Source organism: Squalius cephalus (genome assembly GCF_949319135.1).
Source record: "Squalius cephalus genome assembly, chromosome: 1".
NCBI classification, from domain to species: Eukaryota; Metazoa; Chordata; class Actinopteri; order Cypriniformes; family Leuciscidae; genus Squalius; species Squalius cephalus.
In genome coordinates, this window is record NC_137122.1 from 23175946 (window position 1) to 23188447 (window position 12502).

At 36.9% G+C, this 12502-nt stretch overlaps 1 protein-coding gene across 1 annotated transcript; it reads right to left on the reverse strand.

Annotated features, from left to right (window-relative positions):
* Positions 1-7111: 7111 nt before the first annotated feature.
* LOC307170888 (apolipoprotein L6-like) lies at positions 7112-12502 on the reverse strand. Its single transcript, XM_079892198.1, has 3 exons — positions 12343-12502; positions 8273-9353; positions 7112-8183 (listed from the first exon to the last, which is right to left on the reverse strand). The coding sequence occupies exons 2-3, from the start codon at positions 8314-8316 to the stop codon at positions 7250-7252; spliced, it is 978 nt and encodes a 325-aa protein (XP_079748324.1). The 5' UTR covers positions 8317-9353; positions 12343-12502; the 3' UTR covers positions 7112-7249.

Here is a 12502-nt window from a genome sequence, read left to right on the forward strand (position 1 = left end):
TGAAAAGAATGTTGGAGGAAAGATTTAAAATGAAAGATCTTGGTAAACTTACACATTTTCTGGGTATTGATTTTGCACAAGGAGATGGTGAAATAAAAATGAACCAGAAAAGGTTCATTATTAAGATCTTGGAGAAGTTTGATATGATTAATTGTAAACCAAGGTCAACTCCATGTGAAAACAAAATGCAATTTGATAATGAAGGTGAATGTGTTGATCCAAAATTGTATCGAGAAGTGGTTGGTAGCTTGATCTATTTAATGACCTGTACTAGACCGGATCTAGGTTTCATTGTCAGTAAGCTGTCACAACACTTTTCTGAACCAAAGAACCAACACTGGGTAGCTGCTAAGCATGTATTGCGATATTTAAAGGGAACTGTGAATAAGGAATTGTGTTATAGGAGAAATGATGTAAATCTTAATCTCTTTGCATTTAGTGATGCTGATTGGGCAGCAGACCAAAATGACAGAAGAAGTACCACTGGTTACTGTTTTAGTTTGTCTACCACTGGTCCTGTTATTTCTTGGAGGTCTAAGAAACAATCCACAGTTGCTCTTTCCACATGTGAAGCTGAGTATATGGCTTTGGCAGCTACTGTACAGGAAAGCCTATATCTTGTCCAGTTATTGAATAGAATGGACAATGAATGTATGTACACACCAGTGACAATTTATGAGGACAATCAAGGGGCAATTGCTTTGTCTAAAAACCCTATATGCCGACAAAGGTGTAAACATGTTGATATTAAGTATCATTTTGTTCGATATGCACTTGAAGATGGAAAGATAACTATTGAGTATTGTCCTACAGCATCCATGGTTGCAGATATTTTGACCAAACCTGTAACCAAAGTCATGCTTGATAAGTTTGTGTGTTTTATTTTTGGTGTGATGCAAATGTACATGATAGCTGTATGTTATTCTGCCTAAGAGCAAGTGGGGGTGTTGAACATTGGTTACCTTGAGTGTGCTCTTATTATGACTGTTGTCTAAGGGGGTGTGAACCTAAGGGGTGTGGTTCATTCATTGCGGCTGTTCAGGTGTTGCAACTTAAAGGGATAGTTCGCCCAAAAATTAAAATTCTGTCATCATTTACTCACCCTCAAGTTGTTTCAAACCTGTATGAATTTCTTTTTTCTGCTAAACACAAAAGAAGATATTTTGAAAAATGTCGGTAACCAAACAGTTGATGGACCCCATTGACTTCCATAGTATTTTTTTTCCTACTATGGAAGTCAATGGGGTCCATCAACTGTTTGGTTACCAACATTTTTCAAAATATCTTCTTTTGTGTTCAGCAGAAAAAAGAAATTCATACAGGTTTGAAACAACTTGAGGGTGAGTAAATGATGACAGAATTTAAATTTTTGGGCGAACTATCCCTTTAATAAATGACTGCATGCCCCTGTGTGTGTGTGCACGCCAGTCAAACGAAATCCGATGGCTATGTGAGTTTATTCCTCCGTCATATTTTAGCCGGCTGTCTACCCTTTATGTTACGATGGCAGCTTCAACAGATTCAATGGATTAATTGCATTTTGAAAAAAAAGTGTCATGAATTTATTGCATTTTTGGGAAAAAATAATCCGTTTTTATAATAAATCTTTGAAAATCAAAATCTGGATTTTTTATGTTAATATAACCTAAAGATGCTATGTGAAAGTTTGAAACAGAAAATAAAGGTTTTCATATTGCCACTTTCTTGGTAAAGAAAACTCAAATTAATCAAAATGGATTTATCATGTTTATATTATAATATGTAAACACTGTAGCTGACAGAGTGTTTATGTCAGAATGTTTATTTTTAAACCACAACCTTCTAAGTGCTTCTTTTACCGATATATTTAACGATATCTTTTGCATTTCACATCCAAACAACGTCAAACTGCTCTTACTCCTGCCCGTAGCAAGACACCTGTCGAGTTTGAAATCCATCGGACTAACCGTTCGAGAGATATGCGAATAAAAGACAGGATAATTAATTCCAATTAGTTGTTAGATTAGTCGACTAATCGATAAAATAATTGCTCGACTAATCGTTTAATTAATAATCGTATACCCCAGCCCTAATATTTTCCCATGTGAATATTCATTTGATCCTTGTGAGGCCAATGTGGCTGCACAAGGTTTGGTTTTGCTACAGTAAGACCACGACTGTGTTAGTCACCTGGCTTCCTCTGATGGCCACGATCGCTGTCTCACATCTCTCACCATCTCATGAATGCTCCATGGATGGTGCGAGAGCATGTCCATGTTGGCATTGCTGTCGTGTCTCCTTCTCCACAGAGGCACGACTCCCCTCTGCTGTTTCCCAACCCGCCGCTGCTTCTAATAGCTGGGTCTGGTTAACACTTTGGGAGACCTGAGGGTTTCAGAGGGGGCTCTTCCACCAGTCCAGCCCCCTCAGACCTCTCACTCCTCTAGCATGCCATGTGCCGTCAAGCTGCAGAGTAATTACGCAGATCTCTCTCGTGGGGCAACTTTTGTCTCATTCAGTGCCGGATAAGCACCAGATGTCAATCGCTGCATCGGAGAATGGGCTTTTGTCCTCTGGAGTGTGTGGTCGATCATGCTGAATGGGATTCAGAGTTGACGGCCATGCTTTTCTGGGCTGCCTCAACTGAACCCTCCACCTTCAGCACCCCGAGCGCTCACAGCTGGAGGATTGGTTCCTGGGTGCGCCCCAGTGCCTTTCTTCATGGAAGTGCATGAAGAGGTTCATAAGTCGTGGAAGGGACCTTCGACTGCCCGAAGCCGCTCTGTTGCCTTCTCCACTCTCACTGCCCTCTATGGCAGGGCAGAACAAGGCCTGTAAGACGACAGCAGCCCCGGCTGCCTAGGCTCTCAGTGCCTCAGGACAGGACGCCTCCACTCTGCATGCCATGGCCATCCTGACGTGAATTTGTTTTGACTTTTTACTTCTGTCTTTGTATTATTTTTCTAAATTATTGTCTATATTAATTGTCATATTCTCTAGTTCATTGCATGAGTAAATATCACACAAACACCTGTGGACTCTTAATCTAGCCTTGCATTTATTCCACATCCCAACAACGCCCCCTCATGGGCAGACACAGTGTTCAGGGATCCAACCATGTAAAACATTGTTATAGTTTCACTACATAATAATCCCACAGTGACAATAATTGTCTGCTATAGTAAAAACTAAGAAATGTAATAGGTTGTAAATTGCGATGTTTTATAATTATTGAACATCACCCACAATTTAGTACTTATATTAAGTCAATTGATACAATGGTAAAAGTTTCAGTCAAGTTTCAGTCAAGTTTATTTTATTTATATAGTGCTTTTCACAATACAGATTGTATCAAAGCAGCTTCACAGTATTAAATTAAAATAATACATCAATGCTTGTTTCTAGTGGAAAATGTCCACGTTTGGTAATGCTGATCAATAGTATTGTTGATTTATTAATTAAATGAAATATCCCAAATATCCCCAACTGAGCAAGCCAAAGGCAACAGTGGCAAGGAACCGAAAAACTCCATCAGGTGACCTAATGGAGAAAAAAAAAAACCTTGGGAGAACCCAGGCTCAGTCGCCAACCCAGGGCCAGTTCTCCTCTGGCGTTTATGAACTAGAGGTTGGATTTAACTGTAAGATTAAAAGTATTATATGAATGCCTGGCTGAAGAGATGCGTCTTTAATCTAGTTTTAAACTGGGAGAGCGAGTCTGAGCAACGAACAGTATCAGGAAGACTATTCCAGAGTTTTGGAGCTAAATGTGAAAATGCTCTGGTGGATCTGGATATCCTAGGTATGACCAAAAGCCTTAAATTAAGTGATCTTAAAGAGCGCGATGGATTATAGGGCGATAGAAGATCCGTTAAATAGACTGGAGCTAAGCCGTTTAGGGCTTTATAAGTCAGTAGCAATACCTTGTAATTAATACGGAACTTTATAGGTAACCAATGCAGTGATGATAAAATTGGTGTTATATGATCATATTTTCTTGATCTAGTAAGAACTCTAGCGGCGGCATTCTGGACTAACTGTAGCTTGTTTATTGAGGATGCAGGACAACCGGCTAATAAAGCATTACAGTAATCTAGTCTCGAGGTCATGAATGCATGAACTAACTTTTCTGCATCAGAAACTGATAGCATATTACGTAGCTTAGCAATGTTTCTAAGGTGGAAAAAGGCTGTTTTTGTAACATATGAAATATGATTTTCAAAAGACAGGTTGCAGTCTAGTATAACACCCAGGTCTTTTACTGTAGAGGATAAAGTAACAGGACATCCTACAATGTTAAAGTTGTATTGTGTGAGGTTTTGTGGGCGGTTTTTTAACCCAATGATTAGTAACTCTGTCTTGTCTGGATTTAATAAAAGAAAATTGCGCGTCATCCAATCTTTTATATCTTTAACACACTCTGTCAAATTGAATAATTTAGCGTTTTCATCTGGCCGTGATGAAATATAGATTTGAGTGTCATCAGCATAACAATGGAAACTAATTCCATGTTTCCTTATAATATTTCCAAGTGGCAGCATATATATTGAGAATAATAGAGGGCCTAACACAGATCCCTGCGGCACTCCACAGTTTACTGGAGTTATGATCGATTTTTCTCCATTTAAATAGACAAAATGGTAGCGGTCAGATAAGTATGATCTGAACCAACTTAATGCTTGTCCTTGAACACCAGTATAATTTTGTAGTCGATCTAAGAGTATTGTGTGATCTATAGTATCGAACGCAGCACTAAGATCAAGTAAAACTAGTATTGAAACAATTGCATTGTTAGACATGTAGTCCATGACTCTGTGTTTGCCGTAAATATAAAGGTAAGATAAAAAGTAGACTTTAAATTGCATTTAAAATGGGTTTCAATAACTGTTAATAATATAGCCTATAATATTGAATCACTTTTATTTCTAGGGTGTGTTTTCAATCTTTTAGATGCCAAATATGATCACAATCCTATTATAAAATGCAAAGTATTAGCCTATTTTTGTTTTATCAGTACATTTTTCTACTCACTGTTGTATTGTAAGATGCATTATGTGTTTTATTTAAATCTTTTAAAATTTGTATTCGTTCATTTAAATATTTTGTATTTGTTTAAATCAGCATTTGTATATCATTATTCATTATTTTATTAAAATTGTGTTAGATTGGTTAGGATTTTATCTTAACAAATTAATGTATTAAATACAATCCTGGTAGGCCTGCATGACAAAGTTTTGTCCAAGCAATCTTTCAAAAATTGATAAATAATAATGATCCTTATTCAGAATCAGAATTTTAAACATATATCTATCGCTGCCCCCTGTAACTGTTACAATTAATATTGTATTGTATTATTATATTATATTGTATTATATATTTAGTGGACAATAAAACTGAAATAAGTGAAAGACGCTGCAGTTACCGCTAAAATAAACACCAGAAGAAGAAGAAAAAACACTGCAGTTCCTCTTCTGGCCTGCGGGGGGTAATGGTGCGTCAACACGAGCGAAGTCAGCGAACACTGACCGCAGATGAAATGCATCATGATGGAGCGACTATAAAATAAGTCAGAACTGAGCTGAAAAAAATTAAACCCTGAAATCCTGCCGATTCATCCCACAATCCGCCCAATCTGCGATTATAATCACATACGGACTCGCGGCTCGATAAATTGCGCTCTTTGCATTTGTCTTTAAAGGTGTTTTTGCTTATCAGGAGAGAGGAGACAGCTGATGCTTTCACCGTGATGCACAATAGACTAGTTGCACGTGGCCGCCATGTTGGATTTCCGATCAGTGAGTGTGGGGGTAGACACTTCCGCTTTCGCATTTTGCCCGGTGCAGGGAGCCGTAGAAACCCAAAAATGATCTCTTATAGTTGTTTATAGAATCAATTATATCCCTTAAAACACCACTAAGATCCATATTACTATCACATGAGCCAATGGCAGTTAAATGCACGGATGCATAGTCAGATTAAAGGTGCATTAAGCAACTTTTCATGTTAAAAATACCAGTTTTTCTAACCCATACATGCTTAAACAATTGCCTGATGGGCTGAATGAGCCCTTCTATGATCACTGCGATTGCCTCTATAATCCTGTACAGTAAAATAAATAAGAGGGATTCGGGACGGAATCGACTGGGCGTGACGTCATGCGCATTCACGCTCACCTGGTTATGTCTGGCAGGTTTGTGTATTCGCCGCCATTATCCGCATCAGCGAAGACAACTCAAGCGACTTTTGCAAAAGTAGAAGATGGATTCAAAGAGACCGGCTAACAGCACAGACAATCAAATAATAGATGAAGAGTAAAAATAATTAAACCATAATCAGGATCAAAAGTTTAATAAAGAAAAATAAAATTAACAATTAAAATCACTTCTAATCTTTCTAAAATTTAATTAACACAGTCTGAGTATAATATTCTTGCCTAAAGATAAGTAAAGTTGTTTGAGAGATCTCTCTTTGAAAAGACAGGCTGTGAAAGAGAAAAGTCTGAGTCCAAGGTAAGACTGACCAGTACAGGACATATTCCTCCTCTTATGCAGTTGCTGATCAGCACATTAGTTCCTCTCTCTGGTCTCATTCGAGCAGACTCGAGAGACAAAGACTTATCTTTCTTTTGTGGTTTCACATCGTGGAGTGGTTCGTACACACATTGTCTTGTACCCCAAATGTGTCAGAAAGTTGTTAATCTTAATACAATACACAAGACAACTGCTGCACAAATCCCTTCTGCAAGATCTTAAGCTGATATAACATTTGTTTATTACTTTATTCTGAGACATTCAAGCATTTTTTTTTTTTGTCTAACGGGAACTTAAAGACTTTTGCCCTCATCTAACAGCAAGTACAAAAGTTCACCCTAAGTCAATCAGCTATTTTTGAGGCATAAAGATTAATAAAAGTAAAGTATTAAACATACATTTCAAATGATAATAATGGTTAACATCAAAATTATAGTAATGATTAACACATCAACATGATAATGATTTCTTAAAATATGATTACATTTGATTAAATGTTATTTAAGATCTAAATGACTAAATGATAAAACATAAGTAAATGATAAAACATAAGTAAGATATATATATATATTTTTTTTTTCTTTTTTTTTTTTTCTTCTGTTTCATCCATTAGCAAGCTTGAAAAAGAAGGTGTTCAGTTGATAAACTGATTAGTCTTCCAGGACAGCAAGTCTAAATGTAGGTCTAAATTATTGCTCATCTCAGCTCTTCTCAATCTTGAAAATATTTTTTTAAAACCCTTTAAGGAAGAAACGGTTTCTCCAACACTGCCTGACTCTTCATAACCATCCATATCCCTATGCACAAGGAATCATGGATCTTCTTCCAGTCCTCCAGCTCAGATCTCAACAGAGCTGCTCTGGAGCGGATGAGCTGAGATGCCTCACTCTCGCTCCCTTTGGCCAGACTTATACTCTCTTTGCAAATAAATAAGACATCTAAGCCAATAAAGAGGGCATTTAGACCGATGAATCCAGCTCTAGCAGACTTTGAAAGAGCTAGTGGCGTCCCTTTTGCCACCTGCCCAATGTCGGGAAGGTCTGCAGCCAGTTTGGGAATGTTTCGAGAACTTTGTGCCTCCTGGAGCCCGGCCTTGGTTGCAGCCGCAATCACCTCCTCAGTTTTGAGTACTTTAACAGCTGAAGCTCCATCTATCAGAGCATCAATACCGTTGCTCAATGCTGCAGCACGAAGTACCAGTTTCCCTTGTGTAATGATACCAAACTCATCAGGCCCCTCTACATGCTCCTGACTACTGGCCTGATCCAGACAGTTTAGAATATTCTCCACATCCTCCATATATTGATGGAAAATATTCTGGGTTTTTGTCCCATGCCACTGGTTGACTCCAAGTTCAGTGAAGCCTGTGACCAAACTATTGGCCCCACTGGTCACCCCCAGACTGACACCTGCTATAGTGAGACCCAGTGACACTCCTGCAGTGACGGGGGCCAGAGCAAGACCAACAATGGACAAAATACCCCCTATTATCCCAAGCGAACTGCCAACCACAGTGGAGATACTGGCTCCCTTCTTCATCTTGTCCAGCTGAACTGCACTCTCTTCCAGATCTGACAGGAACGCATCCATTCTAGAGTGACGCTGACTGAATAAACCAATGAAGTGCAGAGCGTATTCCTGAAAAATTAAAGCCAGCTTTGTGTGCTGGTCCATCCTAGACAATAATAAAAAATATATCATTTACAGCCACCTTCACAATGCATGAGTGTGAAGAATACATCAGATCATAAATATAGGTCTCACCTGATTTTGCATAACAGCTTCAAATGATCAAGCATTTTGTGCATGGAGTCCTCGCTGAAGTTCAAGCTGATCTTCAGTACAGGCTGAGCCTTCTTACGTCTGTAGAGAGTTTCAGCAGGATTAACAAAGACTTATATATTTTTACACAGGTATATATTTTAGAGATTATCATAAAAGCAAATAAAATCCAGATTGAATGATTCCACTTAGGTTGGCCTATAGGTTATGTTGGCCTGTAGGTAAATTAACCCCAATCTTACCCTAATATTTATAATACTTACCTATGAATATATTTATACCACAAATCACTCTCGGATCTGTGAGGCGGAAAAAATAAATGTAGAAAAATGTTAATTATTGATCTAATTATGGAACTAAACCTTCGATTTAGTTGATTTAGTAAACACCACTGAGATTATTTTGATATGTGTGTATTATTAACGTGTATATAATAAAAATACTATCCTTGAACAATGAACATTGCATGAATGTCAGTACTAACTTTTTCTCCATTCTCTCACAAATCAGTTTTGTGATTCTTATGTATTTTTCTAATTGAAAGGACAGGACGTTCAAGTTACTGAGTGAAGGAAGGAAGAAGGTTTCTGCATTTCGTTTAAAGTGGATGAGGAGAGGAGAGGACTTTCTTGCAGCTGTGATGACTGATCGCACACTTTCAGGACTCTCGTCCTCAGATAAGAAGATCTGTCCAGTGAAGACAAACGGTGAGGTGACTGCGAGATTCTCCACTGCATCCAGGAAGACGTCAAGCTTCTCCAGGCCCTGAAGTGTGTTCTTCAGGACATCACCCAGTACCTTCTCCAGCTCCTTATTTATGGACTCAGATTTTACACTATAATTCAGGTACTCCCCCAATGCCGTAGCTTTATTATTTGAGCGCTTTAGATACTCAAACTTATGACTGACTTTGTCTGCTTGGTCCTTGATGTCTCTCATGATCTCCAGCTCTTTCTCTCTCTCAAGGGTCCATATTTGGTGTTTGTCACAGAAGCCCCTCACTGTCTGAATGTAGTTGAGTGTGTCCACTACATACTCCCACAGGAGCTCCTGTAATTGTTTCCTGCATTATAGAATCAAAACAGAGCAATTTACTTAGTAACAATGATAATGCCTCTCTGGATAATTATGTTTATTCATAATATCATATAATGCATTTCAAAACAATTTAATCATAACAGCTTAAAGGTGCTGTATGAAACTTTTTCACTCTACTAAATCTTAAAAAACGCCATAATATGTAAATATAAGTTATATTATAAATATAAAAGGAAATATAAGTTCACATACTCGTTTCTCTGAAAAACAGCAGAGATTAATCTGCATTCTTTTTGACCGTTGAACCCAAGGTGCTTTGTGTACTTTGCCACTGCTATGCTGTAATAAACTTTATTTTTTAAATCTTCGACATCCATATAATTTTTTCTTATTCTGTCTTGCCTACGATTTAATGTGGTTGTGTTCTCCTGAGCTGGATTTATTATTAGACTAAAGACAGTTTCCTTGGACTTTTCCTGTTGTGCGCTTCATTCAGCACAGCCACCCATGACACCTTCAGTCTGAGGCTTAATCATTAGCTTTTGCGTGAAATGGCCTTGATATTTAATATCAATATAATATTAATATAAATATTAGTTTATTTTTTTAGAGAGTTATGCAATATTGTAATGCATTACTTTTAAAAGTAACTTTCCCCAACAAAAACATAACTTAGGGTTATAACATTTTTACAGTGCACAACCCTAAGTTATGCAAACAAAACTGATGAAACCAACTTTTGCATTCTTGTTTTGTATTGTGATGACATCTCACCTAGAAAATAGTGTTTGATTCCTTAAACTTTGCCTTTACAAAACCTCTTATTTGTACATAACTCAAAGCTTAGAAAGTCTCTTAATGCATATACTCTCGTGTCCAAAGGCTGGAAGGCAGGATCGATACAGCCTCTCCTCTTTTGCCGATTCTGAATAATCCGGAGTTCCTACCAAGTAGCCTACTACAGACCCTGATTTTTTTCAGCAAATTTCTGGCATTCGAATTTTATGACAGCAATTCATTTTAAAGTGTGTCCATGCATGCAATTTCTAAACCTAATGTGAATTTGCTCAAATAAAAGCAGTAAGTCGAGAGTATGGCGTTCAGTAGTCATTTTCACATCAAACATCATATTGTGTTAAATAAAGGTTAACTCCAAGAAGTGTTGAATTAAATATTTTTTTACGTGTTGATTTTAAACACTGGTAAGGAGTTCATATTATAATTAACTCAATTTTAGAGTTACAATTACTCTCCGTAGGATTAGTGTTTTAACTCCAGAAAGAGGAGGAGGGAGACTGTCTGGTCCCAGGCCAATAGGCTTTCAGTATGTAATAGGGCAAGAGCCATTCATTCGGTGGCCGAGAGAGCTCAACGAGCAGCAACTGAAGAAAACACATGCAAATAGAAAAAGACCCGCAAATTAAGAAAACATCTTCATTAATTTTACAACACAACAAAATACAGAAATGCGCTCTCTTTTCTTTTCTCAGAAAACTTGAGAAAAAGGTGTCAATGTTCAGAAATTATTCATTATTATTATGTTTTTTACTATATGTTCATAGCTGTGTTTTCCGTTGTGTTCGTTGTCAAACAAAAAAAAAATTACATTACTTTATTTGAAAAAGTTAATAATTGATTTTTATTGAGAAAATGTTTTAATTTGTCTTTTTTATTTTATATTTTTACAATGTACCCCATGTTGTCACATTTCACTTCCATTCATTCGTGGGTATATCAAGAAAAAAGCATACACTGTATTAATAAAACAAAACCACATAATTGTACTAGACGTGTGAAATGAATGTGGGAAAAATAAATACTCTGAACACATTTAGCGAAAAGCGTTAGGTTGTGCCACACTCTCCTATATTTTATATAATTTTTAATACATAATGCCATAATTTAAGCTAGTTTAACAAATATTAGAAGTGAAAATTAAACATTCATAAGTAATTCAAGAGTAATCGACCAGTCTTATCGCTTCCGCGCAGCCATGTGAACCGCAATTATCTCAACAACGTTTTATCGGAAGGAGGCCTTCCTTTCCCTTTACTTCTGTAAAGATAACACGTTGTCGAGATAATTGCAGTGGACATGAGTTTGACTGGTGTACACTGGATATGACACACTGGTGTGTGGATATTATGTGTAGCCTATTCTCCTCGTTTTTTTAGAGCAATGTAGCCTACAGTTTGATTTGCAGAGCAATGTTCTGTTGCTGTCATCTTATGTATATTTATGCTTGATTATACCCTTTTTTTGTGTGTAATTTGTGTTTGTTATTATTTTGTAATTTGTTAAAGTTAATAAGAAAAATTCACACAAAAAAACACTTACTATTCTATACAACTGTCTAAAAAAGCTACAAAAACAACAAAAACCTGCTATGTGTACTGTGCTAGACTTATGGGACTCATCACAACACTTTTGCATATTGTTGCCCTATTGTTGGTTGCTCTCCTCATTTAAGTCAGTTTGGATAAAAGAGTCTGCTAAATGATTAAGTGTAATAATGTTCTTAAAGGAATACTCCACTTTAAAATGAAAATTCTGTCATCATATACTCACCCTCATGTTGTTTCAAACCTGTATGAATTTCTTTCTTCTGCTGAACAGAAAGGAAGATATTTAGAAGAATATCAGTAACCAGACAGTTTCTGGTCTCATTGACTTCCAAAGTATAGCCTATATTTTTTTCCTACTATGGAAGTCAATGGGACCCAGAAACTGTCTGGTTACTGACATTCTTCTAAATATCTTCCTTTATGTTCAGCAGAAGAAAGAAATTCATACAGGTTTGAAACAACATGAGGGTGAGTATATGATGACAGAATTTTCATTTTAAAGTGGACTATTCCTTTAATTCACATTAAAAATAGAAATAACATTTGTTTACTTTTTTTTCTCTGTTTGATCACATTCTGACATGGCTTTTTGTTTTGGGTTTGTTACTTAAAAAATATGGGGAAAAATATTTGAACTATTCTAAAGATAACAAATAATAAAGTACCCACCTGGTGTCCATCGTAGCCTATTTCTGAGTAGTCTGCGGATGGTTAGCTCTGGTGATGAAGCCCGTCAAACTGAGTGGAGAAGGCAAGAGGGAAATATTTTGTTTTTGCTCCAGGAGGTTTAAGTTTCATTTACTCTTCTTCATTTTATTTGCTCTGCCCC